This window comes from Giraffa tippelskirchi, chromosome 8, assembly GCF_054371585.1.
Source record: "Giraffa tippelskirchi isolate mGirTip1 chromosome 8, T2T-mGirTip1v1.2.pri, whole genome shotgun sequence".
Classification (NCBI taxonomy): Eukaryota; Metazoa; Chordata; class Mammalia; order Artiodactyla; family Giraffidae; genus Giraffa; species Giraffa tippelskirchi.
In genome coordinates this window covers 81,432,724-81,458,474 of record NC_137282.1, presented here as the reverse complement: position 1 = coordinate 81,458,474, position 25,751 = coordinate 81,432,724, and the positions used below count along the sequence as shown (strand labels likewise).

General features: G+C 40.1%; 1 protein-coding gene and 1 long non-coding RNA gene across 6 annotated transcripts in view; one reads left to right on the top strand and one right to left on the bottom strand.

Annotated features, from left to right (window-relative positions):
- Window positions 1-12,278, bottom strand: part of IL7R (interleukin 7 receptor) — a 34,758-nt gene extending 22,480 nt beyond the window's left edge. For 4 of the 5 annotated variants that reach the window (XM_081520879.1, XM_081520878.1, XM_081520882.1 and 1 more), the window contains exons 1-2: window positions 12,123-12,278; window positions 7,183-7,321 (exon numbers count right to left, since the gene is read on the bottom strand). In XM_081520879.1, coding sequence (XP_081377005.1) covers window positions 7,183-7,321; window positions 12,123-12,204 — 221 coding nt within the window. In that variant the 5' untranslated portion in view covers window positions 12,205-12,278. Of the gene's footprint in view, window positions 1-7,182; window positions 7,338-12,122 lie in introns of all 5 variants that reach the window. The other variant, XM_081520880.1, reaches the window with a different exon arrangement.
- A 2,724-nt stretch (window positions 12,279-15,002) lies between these two features.
- On the top strand, window positions 15,003-23,453 carry LOC145517749 (uncharacterized). The gene is made up of 3 exons (XR_014062305.1): window positions 15,003-15,043; window positions 19,249-19,362; window positions 22,580-23,453. It is a non-coding gene; the product is annotated as an uncharacterized LOC145517749 (long non-coding RNA).
- The last annotated feature ends 2,298 nt before the right edge of the window (window positions 23,454-25,751 follow it).

The following is a 25,751-nucleotide window of genomic DNA, read 5'->3' as shown; positions in this document are numbered from 1 at the left end:
CACCCAAGGGACAAATAATTCAATGAAAAAAGACAAAAGTCTAACAGATATTTGCCAAAAGAAGACATACAAATGGCCAACAGTACATGAAAAGGTGGTCAACATTATTTGTCATTTGCAAAATGTAAATAAAATCATGAGATACTATTTCAAAGTCAAATATTGGGAATGATGTGCAGTTCTCATACATTGAGAGCAGGAGAGTAGAATAATATAACCACTTTGGAAAACTTGTTGGGCAGTTTCTTATAAAGGTAAATACACACCTACCCAGTGATGCAGTAATTCCACTCTGAGGTTTTTACTTCAAAGAAGTGAAAATTTATATTAAACTGATTTGTGAAAGAATGTTAATGATAACTTTAAAAAAAGAACAATCTCAAACTTGAGAAAACTCAAATGTCCATCAAAAAACAAAAAGATTAAAAATTTGTGATAAATTTGTTGGAGTATAGCTGATTAACGATCTTGTGTTGGTTCCAGGTGTCCAACAAAGTGATTTGGTTATACATACACATGTATCTAGGGCTTTCCAGTGGCTCAGCAGTAAAGAATCCACCTGTCAGTGTAAGAGACATGAGTTCAGTCCCTGGGTCAGGATGATCCTCTGGAGGAAGTCATTGCAACTCACTCTAGTATTCTTGCCTGGGAAATCCCGTGGACAGAAGAGTCTGGGAGTCAGACAGGACTTAGCAACTAAACAACAACAACAAAAACTATAACAACATACATGTATATATTCTTTTTCAAATTCTTTCCCACTTAGGTTGTTACATAATATTGAACAGAGTTCCCTGTGCTATTCAGTAGGTCCTTGTTGGCTATCCATTTAAAATATAGCAGTGTGTACGTGTCAATTCCAAACTTCCTAACTATCCCTCTCCTCAACCCTTCCTCCCTGCTAACAATTTATAGAGAGATATTTGCTTAACTTGTATATTTAGGTAAAGAAATAAAATCTCACAATCTAACTTTGATCAATAATTTGTAAAGATGGATGAGGACAAGAGTAAAAGCTCCCCCCCTCCCCCAAAATCTATGGTATATTTGAGCAGTGGAATTAATACTCAGCAATTGGAAAGATGAGCTATGAGATAAGCATAAACATGGATAAATCTCAAAAACATTTTGTTGTGTGAAAGAAGTCAGACAGAAAAGTGGAAGCAGTGTAGTATTTCATTTATAAGAACAATCAGAAACCAGCAAAACCAAAGGGTGATAGAATTCAAAACTGTGATTTGTCACAGGAGATGAGAGGTTGAAAGGGAACATGATGCACCCTTCTAGGGTGAAAAGATTTTTCTGCCAAAAGGCAATGGCACCCCACTCCAGTACTCTTGCCTGGAAAATCCCATGGACAGAGGAGCCTGGTAGGCTGCAGTCCATGGGGTCGCTAAGACTCGGACACGACTGAGCGACTTCACTTTCACTTTTCACTTTCATGCACTGGAGAAGGAAATGGCAACCCACTCCAGTATTCTTGCCTGGAGAATCCCAGGGACGGCGGAGCCTGGTGGGCTGCCGTCTATTGGGTTGCACAGAGTCGGACACGACTGAAGCCACTTAGCAGCAGCAGCAGCATCTCAAGTGAGGTGATAGCAACATTTCATGTATGTTTCTCAAAACTCATTTAGTATTTGTACATTTTACCATAGGTAAACTTTACCCCCCAATTAACTGTAATCAAAAAAGAAAGTAAAATGAAATTGACAAACTACATTAAAATTAAAGAAGTAGAGTACCTATTCTCACTGTAAAAATAAACAATGCAGAGTAAAAGGAAAATTATTCATTTCTCTTCTTTCCTTCAACCCCCAGTTTGATTCACATCTCTTGTGATAACCATGGTTACCAGTTTGTTTTCCCTACATGCCGTTTAAATCCAGCCACAGAGTCCTAAAAAGAAGTAAACTGGGTCAAACTGGAAGTGAGGATTGTGGAAGAAAAAGGTTGGCTTCTGTGAAGAGAATTCTTCTCATTAATCAGATTTTTTTAGAAAAAAAATATGTAGAGTATATTCTCTAAAGGTCATTTGCTACCCACAATGTAGAATGTGTGTTGGTTTTCTGCGGTGAAATTGGATGTGTGTACACTTTTCTCTGCATGTGCACATATAAGCCCTTCCAGGATCATTCCTGAGCTCTCTAGCAGATGTGTGTGGAATGTTCCGTTGTAGATCCTTAGCATGTAGGAATGTTCCAGTACTGTTGGACATTTGAGAAGACTCTAAAATGATATTCTCAATTCATTCTTGCTTTTCAAGAAATGTGAGTAATGAGCAACAACAATAAAGCATCATCATATGGCTGTCTTACAAGGCTGGGCACCCTTTAAGGGCTCTGAGCTCTAGGACCTGCTCTGTGTGGAGGGGAAGCCATGATAGGAGACTAAGAGACAACTGTGGTCTAGAACAGACAGCCTTGTTTCACGCCACTGACCCTGGCTTCAGGTGATCAGAGGAACCGCTGTGGCTCCCATGAGTGGCTCAACTCGAGTCAATCCAATTCATTAATTAAATTAAAACGACTTACTTGGTGCTAAGTGTGTATTGCTAGGATTAGGAATGTTCTGAATTAAAAGACGCTTACTTCTTGGAAGGAAGGTTATGACCAATCTAGATAGCATATTGAAAAGCAGAGACATTACTTTGTCCACAAAGGTCCATCTAGTCAAAGCTATGGTTTTTCCAGTAGTCATGTATGGATGTGAGAGTTGAATGGTGAAGAAGGCTGAGCGCCGAAGAACTGATGCTTTTGAACTGTGGTGTTGGAGAAGACTCTTGAGAGTCCCTTGGACTACAAGGAGATCCAACCAGTCCATCCTAAAGGAGATCAGTCCTGGGTGTTCATTGGAAGGACTGATGTTGAAGCTGAAACTCCAATACTTTGGTCACCTCATGCGAAGAGTTGACTCATTGGAAAAGACCTTAATGCTGGGAAGGATTGGGGGCGGGAGGAGAAGGGGACGACAGAGGATGAGATGGCTGGATGGCATCACCAACTCGATGGACATGGGTTTGGGTAGACTCCGGGAGTTGGTGATGGACAGGGAGGCCTGGCGTGCTGTGATTCATGGGGTCGCAAAGAGTTGGACACGACTAAGCGACTGAACTGAACTGAGCTGAGGACTACACTCTGCAACACAATGGCCACAGCCCCACGTGTGGATATTGAACCTTTGAAATATGGCTTGTCTAAATTGAGATGTGCTCCAAATATGAAATACCGGATTTTGGAGATGTATATATTCAAAGTAGCTCATGAATATTTTTTGTTCATGCTGTTCATATTTTTTGTTAATATAGGTTGAAATGATACCATTTTGGCAATATTACATTAAATAAGATGTTATTAAAATTAATTTTCACCTATTTTTTTAAACGTGGCTCCTAGACGATTTAAATTGCATATATCACCCCCACATTTGTGGGTCATATTATATTTCTGTTGGATAGAGCTGTTTTAGGGTATTTTGGTGGGGAGAAAAGATCACTACAGGTACCCAAATAGACCCATAGGCTAGCAAAATTGGCCCCGTGGAGGACATCAACCCTAAGCTACTTATACAAATTCCTTTTTTCTGAAAATAGAGACTGCTGGGGACCACAGGATTCTTTACATCAATGCCACTTTCCTCAATCTCCTACAAACTTGTGTAGTTTAATGTGATAAACATTTCTCTTGTTGGTGCAAACAGGTATTTACATGGAAATGCTAAAAACAAACCACAGAGGTTATTCCTCATTTGGTCCTAAAAGACAGAATGTTCTCAAAAGTTAGTATGGTTTGGAAAGGACTAGATTAACAACACTTGACAGATATTGCTAGTTAAGTTGGGAACATGAGGTAGCCTGGGTTGGATGCAGCCTGTGATGTTGGTGGTAACTGATGAAAAAAAAAATGACATATTTGAAGTGGTGTCTGTAGGTGGCACATGGGAGTGACTGTGGTGCCTCTATGAATGTGGAAATAAAGGAAATACGATTACCTTCTGAGAGCTGCCTGTGAAAATTATGCAAAGAGCTAAAAAGCAGGGGCCCAAATTTACATGCCTATGATGTCCACGTGGGTAATAAAAATGAGAACAGCGGGCTAACTTCAGGAAGTTGGATTTGCTCAGTTGTGTCCAACTCTTTGCTATCCCATGGACTGTAGCCTACCAGGATCCTCCATCCATGGAATTTTCCAGGCAAGAGTACTGGAGTGTGTTGCCATTTCCTTCTCCAGGGGATCTTCCTGACTCAGGGATCGAACCCAGGTCTCCCGCATTGCAGGCAGACGCTTTACCGTCTGAACTACCAGGGAAGCTAACTTCAGGACTGAGATTTAATTCCCCATCTATAGAAGCCATCAGAATTCTGTTCAGTTAATTTTTTCTGTCTGGGCCCAGTATTACCAAATCTGATTTTCAAAGAGATACCTAATTTTTTAAAGGCTAGCAACTAAATTAAAAAAGAAAAGTAACCACTTTGAGATCTGAATCAAGTAACTCTGGTTTTATCAATAAAATCAACAAACAGATTTCCTTTGTTTTGCTTCTATATTTACTGAAGCTTTACATTTTTAAATGAAAATCCCATGACACAAAATTAAATATCATTTACAGGCACCAACCATAAGCCAGACACTAATCCTTCTATCCCAGTGCGAGCGGTTGTTATGATCCGACTTTAAATGTGACTCTTGGGTCTCAGAGCTAGTGTGGCTATTGGGATAACAACTTCCCTGCCTGTTTCCAGAGCTTCAGCTTTGTCATTGCCAGTACCTGGGAGCCTGTCAGGGTGCTGGTGAACAAAAAATTTCTAGGTCGCCCAGTGAGAGTGGATTTATATTGATGTACGATCTACTGCCCTCTCTGTCCTACCTCCCCTCAAAGACTTGAGCGCAGGATGAACATTTAGGTCACTATAAGAGTTGCATTTATCCATGTGAAGTTGTCACTTGGCGTGCTGGTCATTCGCTGCTGTGATTTTGGCTAATGCAAGTCCATCCCTGAGAGATGGATCTGCATGTTGAACACTAAATTATCGGTTTCTAAGCCTGGGAGTCTGGCGGCCAGATCAGGCAGGTGGTAAGTGCTTGTTGGAAAACGACCCTGGTGAGCCCTCTGGGAAACATCTGGTTTCCATCAAAAATCCCACCTGTGTAAAGACTTCAGCAGAACTCAGTTTTCAGTGATTTCCAATTTCTTTCTCTATAAATTTATATTCACAGAAAAAAAGAAAAGCTTGCATAAAGCAATTTTGGGGGAAAGAAGTCCAAACTTAGCAGCAAATTCAACACTATTTAAGGGGCTTTAACTTGAGCTACAGCCCCCCAGGTGGCCCTAAGTGGTAAAGAAGCCCCCTGCCAATGCAGGAGACATAAGAAATGCAGGTTCCATCCCTGGCTCGTGAAGATCCCCTGGAGGAGGGCATGGCAACCCACACCAGTATTCTTGTCTGGAGAATCCCAGGAGGAGCCTGGTGGGCTATAGTCCATAGAGTCACAAAGAGTCAGACACGACTGAAATGACTTAATACACACTTAACTTGAGCTACACCACTGCTCAGAACCCAGGAGTTGCACGAATCTTCCCCTCAAGGTGTAGATAACTTTGTGAAAATGACTGCCCTCCAGTAGCATCTCAGCCTACTAAGGGCTTCATACTTACTTTTTCACATGGAAAACATGTGTTAAAACAATCCTTTCCAATGGAAATATCTGAGTCCAACCTAACAACCCAAACAAAGGCTACAGACAGGTTAAAATACGACAGGAGAAATCAAGAGACTCATGAAAGGAAGTGGGGAAGTTTGCTCAAGTGGCCAAGGAAGTGGTCAGATACTGTTATGAGTGAAAGTGGACAAAAGGTCAACCTCCCCTCCCCAAATAAAACCACTGCCGTTTACCACCCCGCTGGCTGGAGAGGCAAAGTAGATCTCTGTGTCAAAGGAGGTTGTGCCCACGAAAATGATGTGCATCTTTTGAATGAGTTGTTTGGCAGCTTTAGTGGAGTCTACTTGTTGCACAGACTTTGGACATTGTAGGTTCCTCTTCTCTAGATGTATATTATTCCTGGAAAGCATGTGATAGAAGTGAACTGACAGAGGCAGACTGAGAGCACACTATGGCATTCAAGTCCAAGATCATATTTATCCAAAGACCTTAGCAGGAAACATTGTATGCACAGAGGCAGGGAATTAACATAAGACACGGGATTCAGGGCTTGTCAAGACCATATATTGTGGGAGATTGGCTGTCTATGGAATATAAGAAGCCCTCTTTTACTACTGGTAGATTTTGACTCATTTTCCTTACTATGCAACTAACTAAAATTAGGTCATCTGATATGAATTTGGAAATAGCCACAAGTCAGAATTTCATAATAAAGTATTTTTTTTTTTCAAGTCATCAGAGATAGTAACTCTTGGCAACAAGAGATGATTTGTGGAAGAGGGAGAAGATAAGTTCTCTGAGCTCTTTACTAAACTTTCAAATCCGCTAATAGACTTTCTCTTTCTTTTTATCTTTCTTAGTAGCTCCATGAAACCCAGAGTCAATTTCTTCCTGTGGATTTTTAGAAAACTGGTATCGGCAACTGGCTGGATGGCAGTTGGGTCTAGATTCACAGTTTTGACTTAATGCCTCTTTTTCATTACTTATTACATACTGGATGTGTCATCTAATTAAATAATTGAAGTACTAAATTATTTAACCATCACATCTCCCTGTGAGGTGGTATTTAACAGGTGAAGAAACAAAGGAATAGATAAGTTACACAACTTACTCTAGGTTAAAAAGCTAGTTAAGTGCTCATGTTAGGATCAGAAACCAGGCACCCACCCTGGAGTATGGCTTGAAGACACTAGATTGTTCCATGTTGGGCAAAGAGCCTTTAGGGGAGGAGTGAAGCAAGACAATCAGAATTTAAATTATGCCATGAAGTCAGGAGGGATGTGGGATCTCCCACATCCACACCATCATTTGGCTGTAGCAGCGAGGACCTGAAAGATGAGCTCCTGAGTATTTCTTTGCTTGAGTCTCTTGGTGAAGGACAAGGAGTTCAAGGAAGTTTTTGGAATTTATTCAATTTTAATATTTGATAATTAGCCCCCACACTCTCCTTTGCAGCTGTTGCTGTACAGTACACGAAAGAGAGACGGAGGATTTCTAAGCACCCATTGAAGGCACCATTCCTCACCATATTTCAAATTCCAGGTTGGTGCTGTTGATGTCCGAGTCATCAAACGTGCAGGTCAGCAAGTGCTGGAGTCCATCCACTTCCAGCTGACTGTAGCATGAGAATGAGTAGTCATCCAGTTCTGCGTCGTCAAAATCTCCTGGCAAGGAACAAACCTACAGATGTTAATGAAGCCAAAAGTGCCTCCTTGTGCAATCTGGACTGATGTTGCTGAAATGGCAGCCTTTCATGTCAGACATGAAAGAGTGGTGATTGTTTGTCTAAAGAAGGACAGCCCAAGGGCAAAGACAAGAAATAGGACTTCCAAAAAAAAAAAAAAAAACAAAAATAAAAGCAAACAAAATGACAGAACTCAAACAAAACTTAATGAGCACAGATTTTTTTTTCTAATAGAAAAAAGTCATCACAATTAGTAAATAGCCTCTAAAGATTTATAAATATCTCTGCTGTTGGGCAAGAGCATTGGAGATCTAGAATGAGACACTGAACATCCTTTCTTTTATATAAATGAGTATTTGTTTTGTTAGTTTATGGATTTAAATGAGACACTATTATTCATGTGCCATCTAATCTAGCCTTGTACTTTACTACTTATCTTCCTTTATTGCCTCCCTAAAATGTTTTTTGAATGAATGAAAGAATATGATAGCTATCTTGCAGCCAGAAGTTCACTTCTTAAAACAGTAGCTTTCCCTTACCTAAACAGATATCCCACCTAAAAGTCCCATGGATTTTTCCCATTGTGTGAATATTTAAGGCCACTTGTCTTAAGCTACTAACTGAGGCAAACAGGATCAGAAAAAATTACATCACAGGACTCAGACCTGGTGGAGCTTCCCATGAATCTTAAAGATACTACTTCTGTGCTTGTATATCCTCCTTTTAGAGATATTGTGTTTTATGAATATGAGCAAAATTCTAGAAGCATGTGGGAAACCAAAATTTTTATGCCATTGCTTTTGGAAAGTACTGTCTTTTAGAGATAATATTTCATTTCTTAAGATGGGTTGAGGCCCCTAAGATTAAATATATATTTTGTGTGTATATTTAATAGTATTTAATAAAGAAAAATATGTCATCAAAGATACTCCAACTGAGATCTGAGAAAATCCAGAGTAACCAAAGCCATTCTCGGAGAGATTGAGTGTGAGCTATGAGCGCTTCAAGGTCCATTGATAACGAAATTACTTTGGCCACTGATACTAGAAAATTGAAGGTCTAGGGATTGGGAAGATCCCCTGGAGAAGGACATGGCAACCCACTCCAGTATTCTTGCCTGGAGAATCCGCGTGGACAGAGGAGCCTGGAGGACTACAGTCCACGGGGCCACAAAAAGTCAGACACAATTGAGTGACTAAGCACAACACAACACAACAGAGGCTTTAAATAGGATACAGAATATATTGAAAATTAAACCCCAACTGAGTATCCTGAAGGCCGTGGGATTACAGACAGAACCCTCTTTACTTCAACAACCCAGTAGTTCTTTGGGAAAATTAGTAAAGCTAGTTGTGAGTGGACCAAAGAGCTGAGAGAAAGGTCAGCTCAGTCAAAGCAACAAATCTTGAAGAGCCACACCTAGGTAAGAGCTGCAGACACTGCTCTTTCTGACTATACCTAGAATCCATCAAGTTCACAATTCTGCCACCAGCAAAGACTCCTGATGTTGGGAAAGACTGAAGGCAGCAGGAGAAGGGGACGACAGAGGATGAGTTGGTTAGATGGTATCACCGACTTAAAGGACATGAGTTTGAACAAGCTCTGGGACTTGGTGATGGACAGGGGAGTCTGGCTGTGCTGTAGACCATGGGGTCACAAAGAGCCGGACATGACTGAGTGACTGAACTGAACTGTATTTCAGCTGGATATGACCCTCTTTTTAATGGCAGCTTTAAATAATGAGGGGCAGCCCACTATTTGGGGCTCCCGTATCAAAATATATTCACTCCTAATCTTACAGAGTGAGATCCAGTGCCCTAATTGCTGGCACCTTTCTTGATGGAATGGTTCTCGGTGGCTTTAGCCTGCCCTTATATGGCAGTACTCATGCACTCTAAATGTTTTTTCTTCCTTAGAATGCCCACCAATCTGGTAAAACAGAACCTACATTACTATTTGGATTCAGACATTTGTGGATCAACTTTGTCTCCAAAACTCTTTAACATACAACTTAAGCCAGAGAGAGCAGACTTTAGTAGATTCTGGGTATCAACAGAACAAAGCACCCCTGCTATCCTTAGCCATCAAATCTGGCAAAGCAAATTTGCTGTATATTCTTATACATTATATAAAGCTGTGACCACTTACAATAGCCAAGACATGGAAGCAACCTAAAGGTCCACTGACAGTTGAATTGATAAAGAACATGTAGTATATCTATATCTATATATATCTATAATGGAATATTACTCAGCCATGAAAAAGAATGAAATAATACCATTTGCAGCAACATGGATGGACCTAGAGACTACCATACTAAGATAAATAAGTTAGACAGAGAAAAATAAATATATGATATTGCTTATATGTAGAATCTAAAAAAAATGATACAAACGAAATTATTTACAAAATAAAAAGATTCACAGACATAGAAAACACAGTTACCTAATTTATCAAAGGGAACAGTGGAAGATAGAGGGGAGGCAGATATATTAGGAGTTTGGGATTAACGTATACATGCTACTATATATAACATAGGTAAATAATAAAACCCTACTGTAAAGCACAGGGAACTATACTCAGTATCTTATAATAATCTATAATGTAAGATAATGTGAAAAAGATATACATATGTGTGTGTGTGTCTCTATATATGCATAACTGAATCACTTTGCTGTATACTTGAAACTAACACAACATTGTAAATTAATGATACTTCCATGAAAGAGAAAAAAGTAATGGTCATACAGTTAAAATGGCTGAGTTTTGAGAAACAGCTCATTGGTTCATTAGCAGGTTCTGAGCTCATTGATTCTGAGCCAAAGCTGCTTTGTAAACAAAAAAATTCCCCTCAATAACCTGCAAAATTGTGTGGCATTTTACAAAGAGAATGTCATATCTGCTCTCAGCTTAGTTAAGAGTCATATACACAGTGGTTAAGACCTCCAGCACCAGAGCTAGACAGATGTGGATTTAAATCCTGGCTGTTCCACTGTGTAACTGTGATCCTTCATCAAGTCCTCTCTAAGCTTCAGGGTTCTGATATTTAAATTTGTGTTATTATGAGGAAATCACTGAATACAAAGATCTTGCTTAGAACACAGAAAGCACTCAATAAGGGCTATCTAAGACTATTATCACATTTTTTGAGAAATAAAGAAAAGGTAAAAAAAAAAAGAATTCTAATTCGAAGGATATACATGAAACCTTTGGGGGCTCCTTTGAAAAAGAATGTTTTGTCAAAGGCATTATTATGACTACAGCTTTGAAATTACATAGAGCTTATGAACAGTGAGTTTTTTAAAATGCTCACTATAAAAATTAGAATTTTTGAAATATGTATTATAGACAAGACAATGTGGTTTAGAAATTTCCCTACTGGAAGGGCTTAGTTGATTAAAAGTATAAATGGTTTGGGTTTTTAAAAAATATCTTCTTCTCTTGATCATTCTTATGCTAATCAGAGAACTAACTTATCTTTAACAAAGAACAGTTGATTATTTTGAATTCCTGACATCTCAAACTGTGAAGTATTTTGATGTAATCATGTGGATTGGTGGTTACACATCTCTTAAAAAATAACCTGAAATTTAAAAAGTTGAAGTGAAAACTCAGCTTTCAATTAGAATCCTTAATTTGTTATTAAAATAAAATGACCACTGGGGGAGGTGGGGAAGCAGAAGGGATATATTATATTCCAAAGGGTAGGATTTATGTGTTACCTGCCAAGGATCTATCTGTATAGACACAAGACAACATTTACCATGAAATAATTATCATCCCCCACAAAGTGGTTCATTCACAGTCACAGTATGAAAAATGTCAACCCTCTGACAATTGCATTAACTAAAATATGCTAGGGATTTCCATCTTTAGTGATTACATGACTTAAGCTATCTAAGCTGAGTCATTAGGCTGATGTGCTTGATATCTTCACTAGGCAAATACTTTTTAAGTCTTAAAGTGAAAGCATTTAATTTTCAGGAACAATTTGGTGGTCCAAGCTTCCAGGTGGCTCCTCTGGGCCACTTCACCTTTGCGTAATTTCAGCTGTAATTACAATAGATTTACAAAGTAGACAGCATCTGCCTCTAGGTACTAAGTGTTTGAGGATCCAAAAGAGAATTATTATATGATGATAAATTCATTGGCATGGATACAGTTAAATATATTTCAAAGAGAACTCATTCAGATCTTACCCCTATTCAGTTACTCACTAAGAATACCACATGATCACACCAAAACTAAAGTATTTTGAAGAAATTTTCAAATATTTGTTAAATGTCTACTATGTTCTAGATACTGGAGTAGGTGCTGAGAAAACAGCAAAGGTAAGTGCAGACAAAGCAGTTGTTTCTGAATATTATTTTATCTTGAAAGTGATGTTCTTGGAGCCTCCTAAAAAGCTAAAGCAAAACAAAATGAGCTTCTTTTCTTGACAAGGTAAAGTTACCTTGAAGGTTCTCCAACAAGCATAACCATTGTGTCTCTATGGGTGTTCTTTTTGTAAGATCAGAAGCATCAACAAATATTTAAGATTCACATTGGGAGAGTCAAATGCATCCCTTGACAATTCTAAGCCTTTACAGACCACTTGCAGTGTTGGCCCCAGGCCCCCTGTCCTGGTGGTTAGAATAGGCAAAATGGTTAACTACGTGGTAAGCCCTCAAACTCCCTTAAATTTAACCCAATGCCCCACTCCAGTCTATTAGGGATCTGAGCAACTGAAATAGGTGCTAGAGATCATCTGAAATCCTGAAGAAAAATCAGAAATGACTCACCATTCTCTGCATAGCCACTTTCTCCAGAAACAGCTTGAAGTAAATAGAAAAGCATACCCAAAGCAGTACTTAGAAGTGTCATTCTGAGAGAGAAATAGAGGAGACAGCAAGCGCGTGAGCCTATGCGTAGGAATGAATGAGAGAGAGAGAGTGAGCAACTTAAATCTATAGCTTTAGGACTTTATACTTGTTTAACCACAGGGGGGAAGTAGGGGGGAAGTCTAAACAGAAGAAAAGAAGGCAAGTGCCAGAAACAGGAAGTGTGAGTAAAAGGATTGCTGCTGTAAGCAGAAGCAGAGGAAAGGAAGGGACGGAGCCTTTCAGAGACTGCTACCTCTTTGGCATCCCTGGCTGCCCCCAAATGTACTGGCCTTATTTCAGATAGAGCTGGTGGATTCAAATCTAGGTTTGAACTATCTTAGATCCACTTTAAAAGAATCATGAGACAAAAATCTAAACAAAGTTTATTAATTGCTTGTCTGAGTAAGTGTTGCTGTAAAGGAAGATTGTGCACTTAATGAAGTCGTTTACTGCAAATATATTTTAAATTTTCTACCGCCCATCTCTGAACATACATGATAGAGTTCCACAAGCACAGTCACTTTTCTGTTGTGTTTTTTTGTGTATCCCTGGTGGTTACTTATGCCTCATCCATCGTAGTAGACACTTGAGAATTATTCATTTAATGTAGGAGTTGGCAAGCTATGGCCCAGGAGCCAAATTTGGCCCACTACTTGTTCTTGTAATGGGCTTCTCTGGTGGTTCAGATTGTAAAGAATCAGCCTGATATGCAGGAGACCTGGGTCCAATCCCTGAGTTGGAAAGATCCCCTGGAGAAGGGAATGGCAATATTCCAGTATTTTTGCCTGGAGAATTCCATGGACAGAGGAGCCTGGTAGGCTACAGTCCATGGGGTCACAAAGAGTTGGACACAACTGAGCGACTAACACATAAACTTTGGTCTTGAAAGTAAAGTTGTGTTGAAATATGGTTGCTTTGTGATTGTATCATCACAGTAAGGTCACTGAGACAGAAACTGTACATCACAGAAAGTGTAAAATCTTCACTATCTGGCTCTTTACAGAAAAAAATCTGCCAACTCTTTGTTTAATGGATTCAATAGTTTTCTCTGTGTATTTAAAATAGGATTCTATTTGTGAAAATCTGATTGCCACACAGCTTTTCAAGAACATAAGGTACACGCATGTCACACTGGTACCGACATCCATAGGACAGAATTCTGAGACAATGATAGAGGTCATCCAGACTCTCCTTAAACTATTTTGTCCATAAAAAATTGTCCTCAACACAGCCTCATGGTTAAAACAGTGATATTTGTCAAGTCTGGCTGAGTGCATGCTAAGTTGCTTCAGTATCCAACTCTTTGCTATGGACTGTAGCCTGCCAGGCTCCTCTGTCCATGGACTTCTCCACGCAAGAATACTAGAAAGGATTACCATGCCCTGCTCCAGGGGATCTTCCTGACCCAGGAATCGAACCCACAACTCCTATGTTGCGGGAAGATTCTTTACCGCTGAGTCACTGGGGAAGCCCAAGCCTGGATGACTTCTTAGTAATTGTTGGCTGCTCTTCCACATCATTTGTGTTCAAAGTCATAGGTAGATAGCAGTTCTGTCATCAGCGCACTTTTGCTTACGTTTTTTTGTGTGTGTGTGCTTACGTCTTGTCATGGATAATCTAATCTGGATTCTGGCCATGAAACACCACTGTCTTGATTCACCATTTTTTTTTTTTTTTTTAATCCACAAGACTGTGAATGTAGGGTGACAATTACAGAGATGCTGAGTGGACAGTGACTTATAAACTTCTGTTCAATTCACTGTTATAGGATAGCATCGGTCCTATGGACCTGTAAGAATGCTATGGGAAAGTGGAAAGGTGTTAGTCACTCAGTCGTATCGGACTCTTTGAGACCCCATGGACTGTAGCCTGCCAGGCTCCTCTGTCAATGGGACTTCCCAGGCAAGAATACTGGAGTGGCCATTTCCTCCTCCAGCGGCTCTTCTCAACCCAGAAATTGAACCCAGGCCTCTCGCATTGCAGGTAGATTCTTTACTTTCTGAGCCATCAGGGAAGCCCCAAGAATGGCTATAGTAACCAAGATGAATAACATCCCCTGCCCCAGTGTAAAACAGTCTTTGAAAGCCACATGAGTTAGCTTGTCTTATTGTTACAGGTGGGCTTCCCTGGTGGCTCATTTGGTAAAGAATCTGCCTGCAATGCAGAAGACCTGGGTTTGATCCCTGAGTTGGAAAGATCCCTGGAGAAGGGCATTGCAACCCACTCCAGTATTCTTGCCTGGAGAATCCCCATGGACAGAGGAGCCTGGAGGGCTATAGTCCATGGGGTCACAAAGAGTCGGACAAGACTGAGCAACTAAGCACATTGTTACAGGTACTGTGACAATCTCGTAAGAGGTGAAAAGAAGAGGTGGGGCATTTGTGCTAGTCCCTGGAAGCCCCTCTTCAGAGTTGAGGCAGATCCAGTGTCAGACATGGAGTGCCCTGTTTATAACGTCATACACTGGACTACAAATTCAAGGACTATTTCAAAGCAAAAAGCCAACAGAATGGGACACAATCTACCTCCTCCATCTGCTGAGGCCTTCTTTTGGCATTTTCCACACATCTTCCATGAAGAGTGATATAAATAAACGGTGACAATTTTGTGCATCAAATGATAATTTGTGTTCTCACTTCTGATTTTTCTTTGAATGCTCAGTTAGACAATCAAAAACCTGATTTACAAAAATTGGTGTGTTTTGCGTGTTGAGCTGAACATCCTTTCAAGAAAGCTGCAATTATAAATTTCCATGAACTAAGTGCTCAAAGATAAATCACAAATCATAGCCATCCACCAACACAGACCTCGTGAACTACTCACAGACTGTCACTCCACGGGTGAGTAATTGGGTCATGTCTCTTTAAATTCTCTTGTTTATCATTCAAGTGGACTATCATTTTGATTGTATCTCTTTCCTTTAGTTGTGAAGATGTAAAAGAACAAAGTCAAGACACAATATTTTGGTACAGCCTGTGCTAGTTGGCTCAGGGGATTTCCACGGGTATACTTGCTCTCTTCGGGTGGGGCAGGAGATGCTGAAGGACCTCAGAGAGAAACCTATATTAAATGTGGGGAGCTCAAAGAAATGAGAAGCTTCACTTGCCCCTCTAGAGATTCTGGGGGAACAATGGTGCCTTCTCTATTTTCTTTACCCAGATCTTGCTGCTCCTTTGGAAACTTAGAAAAGCTAAGTTTCTAAGAAACTTAGAAAACCCTTTGCTCTACCTACCGCCTAAACAGAGACGTTTACTGTATTTCTTGTCATTACTGGCTATGGGAGAAGTGGAGAGATGAGAACAACAAAAGCAGAAAGATGCTCAGGGCACTGGAGCCTCTGACCATGGAATCAGGATCTGAGCAAGCAGTCCTTTGATGGGGCAGCTTGATTGGAGCTGATATTTTCTCCTTCTCGTCTCTCATCATTTCTTCTCATCACTTCCTTTCTCTTCCTTCTTATGTTGTCTTCCTCTAGCTTCTTGAGTTCCCTATGATGTGGTGAATCATAACAAAGGTGTTTTATTTTTTTCTCAAATACAAGCAGAATAGAGTGATTCCGTAAGACTCGCAGGATCAGGTGATCCTGTCTCTCCTTTCTTCCTTTTTTTTGTGATCGTTCAGACCATTTGTGAAATTGACAGAGCACACGGATAAGGTTTTCTTATATTTTCACATTGTAGTAAGTTACATGCCCTTTGTGTATAACTGGTTAGAGTCCTAAAGTGCTCAGAGAACTGACCTTCTAACAAGATTAAAAATTTGTATTCCAGCTGGAGGGGTGTGCTCTCTCGGGTTGTTTGTTGTTTGTTCACTTGGTACACGTTCCTTTAGGAAATCCCATGTTCCCTCTTTTTCCCTGAGTAATAAGGACAAAGATGCTCCTGGGAAAATTCAGGCTGAGATCTTAACTTCTTGTTAATCTTCACTATCTCAACCCTTCTTTTAGGAACAGAAATTTTATTTCCATCCTTGACAGAAGTTATAGAGTTAGTGGGACAGACATCAGTGTATTGCCTCTTTCAATACCCTTGGGAAACAACTGTTTCAAGACCAAAAGTATTTCTCTGAGTCAGTTTTTGAATGAAGCCTATAAAATAGCCCTTTAAACACTTAGTAATTTGTCCCAAATGAGAAAAATGTAAAAGTCATTCATCTTGAGATTGAATATTAAAGGACAATAAAGGGCAATGACAGCAACAAGAGTAATAATAGCTAGTACGTTGCTATAGAGATATACTGGCTAAAATCTGTTGTTGAAAAAATACTCAAAAAGTCCCAAAAGACATTCTCTGAGATCTGTATTAACCTTCCCCTCTCACTGTCACTTACCTTCTTTGATTAATGATTAGATTTTATCCGTAAGGTGGAAAGCAACCATGGGCCCTGCCTTCTGCTCGAAGAGACATCCAGGCCAGCTCAGTGGAGGGACTGGGGAGCCCAGTCACTATGGGAAAACAGAAAGGAAAACACCCAAGTGTATCAAGTAGGCGAAGATGGCAGTGGGGAAGTCTCACTTTGCTCTCATCCTGAGCAAATCCTCTTTAGCATTTATCAGCATGTGCTGAGTCAGGCCCCAGGCTTCTCAGGGGGAGTCCCAGCGCCGTGAAGTTTCATTTCCAGGAGCACGATATTTTCCTTGTTGTGGCTCTTCTTTCATTTCCCTTTCCTCCTTACCCCATGTCTTCAGCCTCATGCCTTGCTGTCGCTTGTGTTCTTTCTGGTCAGAGATGACATGCCAGAGCTGTTGTGTCTTTACAGGATTTCAGTCTGTCTTTGGAAGCAACAAAAAGGAAATAGTGGAGTGCCAGTTGGTCACCCTTTGCTAAAGACGTTTCTGTCAGAAATAGTGTTTGATAGCAGGAGGTGCCCAAATTTCAATAAAAGTGTGAACAAGAGTGTTGAGCCTTCAGGAAAGTGGGATGCTGTCTGGCTATGGCTATAGGCTCCAGAGCTTCCATAGGCAGCTGCCAAGGTGTGGGTCTACTTGCAGCCTGTGGTCTCTCCCAGTCCCTTCCTGAGATGGTCCATGGCATGTTCCTACTCACAACTGTCAGGGACAGCACCTCCACTGTGTTTTGGAGAAAACTCTGGATTGACACCATCCTAGGCTGTGACTCGTGACCTTGCACAGATTTCTTTGCCTTGGGGTTAGCTCCCACCACCGCACGGAACACTTTTGGAAGGACTACTGTTCTGATGGTCATACCTGTCTCTAAACTCAGGCAACTGGGAGAATTAGTAAGAGCCCTCAATTCTACATCCCCATGCTTCACCTATTCTTTTAGATCCCAGCACCTCCAAGAACAGCTAGCAGAATAGGCAAAGTCCTCATGAAAAGTGACCCTGACTGATACTGTTCGTGGGATTGCCACAGAGAGGCAGCACAGTTCCCAGATGATTTGACTCTTGGCCAAGTTTTTAAGAGGTGTCCCTGGTGGCTTAGTGGTAAAGAATCTGCCTGCAATACAAGAGCTGCAGGAGACCTGGGTTTGATCCCTGGGTTGGGAAGATTTCTAGGAAGAAGGCATGGCAACTCACTCCAGTACTCTTGTATGGAGAATCCCATGGATAAAGGAGCCTGGCGGGCTATAGTCCATGGGGTCGCAAAGTGTCAGACACAACTGAGTGGCTAACACACTTTTATCTTTAGCTTCAAGAGAAAAGGGAAAATGTAGTCTGCAAAGGGGTAACTATGTCCTCGAGTAAAACTGGAGATTATATTAGTAAAATGAAGAGGAAGAGAATGACTGTTGGGGAGAATAAGTAGCCTGTGCAAGAGCTGTACACTTAGTGGTTTTGCAAAATTGTGCTCGAGGAAGAACACAGGTAGTAGTAGCTTCCCCACTTGTGGGACGTGGGGTAGGCATCCCGTCTTGGGACGAAAGGATTCTAAATGACCTATCAGACAAGTGGACTTAGATCTGGGCAAGGCAGAGCTTGCACTCGGTCCCTAGGGAAATAAAACTTTTAAGGCTTATATCAGCGCCATTTTCTCTAATTTCCAATTTCTGATCCCAAGAGACTTCAAAGAGAATCAGAAGTCTAAAGCCAGGGTTCCAAATCTGCGTACTCCATGAATCTCCTAAAACTTGAAGTGGTAAAAAGGTCTTTTCTTTTGTTAGAATCTCAAAGGTGTGAGTGATTCAAAACTTTAAATTCCCCCACACTGACTCAGAGGGGAACTCCATACTGAAGCAGTTGACCTGTCATCACAGGGACCCTGGACTATGAGAGACTGGGCAGCCATGTCTGAGACTCTTGATTTGGGTTTCTGTGTACTGAGATCCTGCAGGATCTTGGCTGGCTCTTTCCCCTCCATCTTGGGAGGTGAGGGGAGGTAGGGACAAGAGTGCAACTCACGCATTGAGTGCGTGTGCTGGTCCTACCTTCCCTCCTCAGGAGAAGATGGCAGAAGACAGCCCTTTCTTATTCCAGCCCCATGACTGGAGGGAGGTTGGCCTTGCTCCTGGGGAAGCTTCTCACCATTTTTTCCTTTGTAAATGCTGCCTGTGCCTTTTCCAAAGCAACTGTCTTCCTCTTTACAAGCAGCATAAACTGTTCCCCAACTCTGCTCAAGTCCTGTGCTTTCTTAGCCAAACTCTCTTCCCTGCAGGAAGAAGAGAGGGGATTCCTTTCTGCTAAACATAGAATAATAAAGGAGCAGGGGCAGGCAGGGAACTAGTTTATATCAATGCACATCTTATACTTGTTTTTTCACTCAAAGGACTCTTAGCTTTGCCAGTTCCTTATGGGAATCTGAATTTTGCCTACACTGATCATTTTAGAATGCCTCCCCCAAAAGAAAAGAATCTATTTTAAGTAACATGCCAGGTCATTGTGAGTAGTGTTTTGTGTCCACATTTGCAGCATGTCCTTCATAAGAACTTAGGAACCACCAGAGTTTGCGGGGGGGAAGGGGAGGAGGCTGAGCCAGTATGCTGTGGGTCTAGCTCCAGTCTGCTGGTGTTTTGGAACAATTAATCACTGTCCCTCCCTACCCCTGCCCATGGGTTTTACTTCCTTTTTTTCTCATCTCATCTTCCAGGCAACAGCCAGGCATTCTGAACACTTGACTTGAGGAATGAAGATGCCAGTTGAAAGCACTGATAAGACAAATCTCTTCCAGGCATTTGAATCTCAAAAATCTGGAGACTTGGAGGTAATTAAAGAGAAGAGTGGCATAAGTAGGTGACAAAAGAAAGGATTATTAATTCCCCTGCCCTCTAAAATACCATTCCATCCATCTCTCAGACTAGTAAAGGATTCTGTTGGAGAGAAATGAATGGAGAGAGGATGGGAAAAGAGGGCAGATTCCTGGGTCAAGGGGGAGAATCTAGAGATCAGACAGCAAGTGATGGAACCCAGGGCTTCAAAGTGTTCACCTTTGTCTAGGGCCTCCTTACCAGGAGTGCCAGACCTCCATCTCTACACTCTGGGGTCTCTGCACACCGCATAACTCAGAGCTCCACCATCTGTTGTTCTGTTGGGTCCAATGAAGAGTTTAACTTCAACACAGCAGGTGGTCTGATTTTTCTCCCCAAAAAGTTTCAGGTAATCGCAAAGTCCCAAGAAGAAGAAAAGTACAGCCTTGGAAATTGAAAAGAGATCGGAAATAGGGAAAAGAGAATCTCCCTCTAGAAAAGGGAACCCTCTTACACTGTTGGTGGGAATGTAAATGGATACAGCCACTAAGGAGAACAGTATGGAGGTTCCAATAAAAAACTAAAAATAGAGCAACCATATGATCCAGCAATTCTACTTCTGAGCATATAGCAGAGAAAACCATAATTCAAAAAAAATACTTGCACCCCAGTGTTCATTGCAGCACCATTTACAATAGATAGGACATGGAAGCAACCTAAATGTCCTTCAACAGAGGAATGGATAAACAAGATAATGTACATGTACAGTGGAGTATTAATCAGCCACAAAAAGGAATGAAATTGTGTCATTTGCAGAGACGTGGATGGACCTTGAGACTCTCATACAGAGTGAGGTAAGTTAGAAAGAGAAATATTAACACATTTATGTGAAATCTAGAAAAATAGTATAGATGAACTTACTTGCAAAGCGAAAACAGAGACACAGAAATAGAAAACAAACATATGGATACCAAGGAGGGAAGAGGGGTGGGATGAATTGGGAGACTGGGATTGACATATATACATTACTATGTATAAAATAGGTAACTAATGAGAACCTACTGTATAGCACAGGAAACTCTACTCAATGCTCTGTGGTGACCTAAATGGGAAAGAAGTAAAGAAAAGAGGGAGTATATGTATACATACAGCTGTTTCTCTTTGCTGTAAGCAGAAATGATCACAGCATGGTAATGTAACTATTCTACAATACAAGAAAAAAAGAAAGTCTCCCTCTTTGATCCTCACCATGAACCTATACTTGAAGAGCCGACAAAAATAATGTCAGGGTGCTCCGAGACAGAATGGTAACCTTCCTCCTGCACAAAAGACTGTTTTATAGTATAGTTCTCTGTGTAGGATCTTGTTTGAAAAATAAAGGAGTTCTACTGCTTAAAATTTTAAAAATCTCTGAGTTCTAGTAAATAGTGCATGGGCTTTGAATCACACTTGGGTTCTGATTCTGTCCCTGGCAGTCTTGTTCACCTGTACTTGCCTAATCTGCAAAATGGGCCAATAGTATCTGATTCTGAGGGTTGCTCTGTTGTTGAAGTACATGGTTCCCTGCCTGTCACACAAGTATTCCATGTATATAAGTTTTTTCCACCATCTGCTTTAGTCAAGAAGGTAGCAAATGTGGCAAATGATACTGTAAAATGTTAAACCATGTGTCTCTTACCCATTAACTTAAAAAAAAAAAGCTTTTTAGTTTATATTTGAGTATAACTGATTAACAATGTTGTGATAGTTTCAGGTGGACAGCAAAGGGACTCAGTCGTACATATACATGTATACATTCTCCCCAATCCAGGCTGCCACATGACCTTGAGCAGAGTTCTCTGTGCCATACAGTAGGACCTTTTTGGTTATCCATTTTAAATATATCAATGTGTACATGTTGATCCTCAACTCCCTAACTGTCTCAACCCCCCATTCTTCCCCTGACAACCATAAGTTTGTTCCCTAAGTCTGTGAGTCTGTTTCTGTTTTGCAGATAATTTCGTTTGTATCATTTCTTTTTAGATTCTGCATATAAGGGATGTCATACAATATTTCTTCCTCTCTGTTTGACTTTACTCAGTATGACAATCTCTAGGTCCACTCATGTTGCAGCAAATGGCATCATTTCATTCTTTTTAATGGCTGATTAATATTCCATGGTATATATGTACCACACGTTCTTTATCCATTCATCTGTTGATGGACATTTAGGTTGCTTTCATGTCTTGGTTATTGTAAATAGTGCTGCAGTGAACATTTTCCCAATTAACTTTTAGCCCTTCCTCCCGCAGTTGTCTATCACCCCAAGTGAAAATTGCGATACTAGAAAACAGAGACTTTAAATTCCTGGTTTTTCATTTCATAAGCCACGTTCCATAAGATAGGAAAGATTTGCAACAATTTGTTTGTCAGATAAGACACTTCTCCCTTCCCTCCCTCATCCTAAGCCAATCCACTCCTCTCTCTCTCTTAACTAAATAAAGAGAATCTAACTGGAAAGGGGGAGGAAAGAAGACTGGAAAATAGAGAGTTGTGTGCTGATGAACACTTATGAGGAAAAGCCTAGAATCCCAACACCTCCCTGCTCTGGGCTATAAGTCCAAGGAGAAGGAGAAGCAGGCTTGGGGGATGTAAGAGTAGAGGGAACCCATGCTCCAATTCTCACTTGCATGCTGGAATTTGGACCACCCCGTAGGTTTCCCTAAACCATCAGGGTGTTGGGGAAGAGAGTAGAGATGAGTGCCAAGGGTGCCGATGCAGAGAGGCTTGAGCTTGTCTCAGAGTCTCTGTGTGTCCCAAAGTCCCAGGAAGAGCCTGAGATTTTTCTCAACGTTTCTGACAGCTATGTGGATATGACACAGAGACGCTCTGGGGTGAGGGACTACTGTCAACAGATTTCATAAGCATGGAAATGTTGGGAGACAGGTAGCATCTCAGACACCTCTGCAGATGCCACTGGGAGAGATAAACTACATGATGTCTGGGTAAAATAACACATTCTAGAAGATGCCAGAAAGGGGAAAGACACTTTTGGAGGACCACGGGCTCAAGGGCTACTCCTCTGATGACATGACAATCCAAAATTATCAATGTCAAACCCCAGACAAAACTAAAAGTCAGCCATAGAAGAGCAGGGAAAAGAGAAAATCCCAAACAAATCATTGTAGAATTTCAAAACTGGAAGTGGGACACGATGTGTTTAAGAGACTGTTTACATGGATCCTTTCTTACTAGAGAGAAGTAAAGGAAAGGAAGTCTAAGTTTAAATGCTTGTCTAAAGAACTGGCTTCAGCAAATCAAGGTGGAACTCTTTGAACTGCTGCAAGAAGACGCTTTTGTTTGGTTCAGTGAGACCTTCTGGCAAGCAAGAGATTCCTGATGAGTTCCACTGAGCATTGTATGCTGTGCCGATTCTACTGCAACTTGTCTTTGTTTCTATCCATGTGGAGTCACAAAGAATGCTTTGATATTCAAGAGATGTTTATTTTTGTAATTCAATTTTGTTTTTTTTCTTACTTTTCTTTGTAGGTTTCAGTTTAAAAGTCTTACACTCTTTTTTTTGTTGTTCTTATTTTTATTCCAAAGTATTTTAATGTCTTTAATGGTCTTGTACATCAAAGACTTGTCTTCTTAATTTCCTTTTCATATTTGAATTGCTTAGTTGTAAAAATACAACTGCTTTCAGAATATTGATTGAATATCCTGCAATCTCTTTGAACTCATTAACTATTATAGTTAATTTTTTTCTTGTGGATTTCTAAAGATTTGATACATATAAAATCATGTCATTGATATATATATGATTTTACTTTTCTCTTTCTAGTCTGAAATACTTTTATTTCTTTTATTTTACTAATTGCCTCAGTTAAAATCTCCAGTACAATGCTGAATAGAACTGAAGAGAGCGGACATCCTTGTTTTGTTCCCGACTATAGATAGAAAGCATTCAGTCTTACATCATTAAACATGACCTTAATTATGGCTCTTTCATAAATAACCTTTTTCAGGTTGAGTAATTTTCTTCTGATTGCTACTTTGTTGAGTATTTTAATCATGAAAGCAAGTTGTGCTTTGTCAAATGCTTTTTTAAAAAAATTATTGAGGTGATTATGTGTGTTTTGTCTTTTATTTTACTAATATGATATATTATTTTTATTAATTTTTAGATGTTAAACCAAACTTGCATTCCTTGATCATGGCCTAATTATGGGGCTGGATTCAAGTTTGCTAGTATTTTGCTAAGGAATTTTTCATATATATTCATACAAAACATTGTCTGTAGTTTTCTTGCAATGTATTTGTTTGGTTTTGGTATGGGGTAATACTGGCATCAGAATAAACCGAAAAATCTTCCATCCTCTTCTGTTTTGGGGAAATAGTTTGTGAAGAGTTAGCATTAAATCTTTAAATGTTTGGTGGAATTTATCAGTGAAAACTTAAATATACTATTTAAGACTGGGCTTTTTATTGTGGGAAGTTTTAAAATTGCTAATTCAATCTCTTGTTTAGGGTTATTCAGATTTTCTATTTCTTCTTGAGTCAGTTTTGGTATTTTGCATCTTTCTAGGAATTTGTCCACCATATACATTATCTAATTTATTGACATACAGTTGTTTATAGCATTCCCCTTATAATTCTTTTCATTGTTATAAGATCAGTAGTGATGTCTCTGATTTCATTCCTGATTTTAGTAATTTGAATTTTTCCTGGTCTATTTAAAAGTCTGTGAAAGTTTTGTTGATCTTGTCAAATGTTTTTCTAATTTACCATATGTATATATTTTAAGAGAATAGTTGAGAGGAGAAAAGAGGAAAGGATATTCCGTAAAGTTCCATTGTCATATTGACTAGGTAAAGTATTACTAACAAGAGAGTCATAGTTTAATGTTCTAGTCTGATTAGCTAGAATCACAGCACAAATACAGGAAGAGATGAATCATAGTTAAGATGATGTGATTTGAAGAATTATATATTGTTCATGGGACTCCAGTGAGACTGACTGAAAATCTATTTACACTAAGTGATAAAGCTCACAGATGTTCATGGAGAACTGCGGTCTCTCTTCTTTGAAACTGCACTTTATTTCATGGTGGCCACAAGCGTGCTGGAAAGCATACTGGACTGATAGGTCCCTGCTGTGTTCTCTTTGGGCCAGAGAAATTGGACAGGATTAGTGTGTGGTTGAGAGAATGGTGGCTGGCTCTCCAAGGGCTTGGTCACAGGCATGATGATCCCATGCGGCTGAGAACGAGGTATTAGTATTGGTGGACAGATGACTTGCTCTGTTTTCCTTTAAAAGGTAAATGGCTGCTGTGTGTATAGGAGAAAACATGGGCACGGATGTGGAGAACTTAAGTAGCTAGAGAAGAGAAGGGGATGAGTGATGAGGGACAGGCAGAGACACACTGAACTGATGTGATAACCACCACATATGGCAGAGACCTTTAGATTAATTGAGAGTCTTAGGCTATGCTATGGCATTTTGTAGCATATAATAGCTCTGCTCCGAATTCCTAATAAATCTGCAGCAAAATTTATTTTTTCTATGCTTTTTCAAATTCTTTTGCTATTTAGATTATTACAGAATATTGAGCAGAGTTCCTGGTGCTATACAGTGGATCCTTGTTGGTTATCTATTTTAAATATAGCAAGTGTACATGTCAATCTCAAATTTCCAGTCTATCCCTCCCACTGCCTTCCCCCACGGATAACCATAAGTTCGTTCTTGAAGTCTGTGAGTCTTTTTCTCTTTTGTAGATAAATTCATTTGCATCACCTTTTTAAAAAAAGATTCTGCATATAAATGATACCATAGGATATCTTTCATATGATTTGTCTTTCTCTGTCTGACTTACTTCACTTTTACTGTGGTGCGTGAGTGTGTGTGTATGTAATGTGACTAGGTTTAGACTGGCTGGCAGGAACAAAGTTATGAAAGTATTTGATGGCTTTCACAGAGCTCTACGCCTCTGTGGAGGTCCTCAGCAGACCTGGGAAGAGTGTAGCACCAGCACCATCTGCTTCCTCTATAATTAGTACAGGTCCCCTGTTAGTTTTTTTTGATACACTGGAACTCCTTTTACAATGTGAAGAGAAAATTTCACTCTTAAGAGCTTTTGACTGAAAAACAAGGAAGTAGATGATCTCCAAAGTCACTGCCGTAGAGTTACAGAAAAAACGTGAACACATTAAAGAAAGAAATCAGAAGATACATCTGAGCTTTTAAATTTTCTAGCACTTTTGTTATTAGCAATAGTAAGGGAGAAACAGAGGGGGGCAGTGAACACTCAAGAGAGACAATCTAAAGCCTTAAAGAGGTGAAATTTATCTCTGCAATTTATTTATCCTGTGCCTCCATTCTTTGGACCCCCTTCTTGTCTTGAAGCTTTGGCACTGCCTGCTTCTTC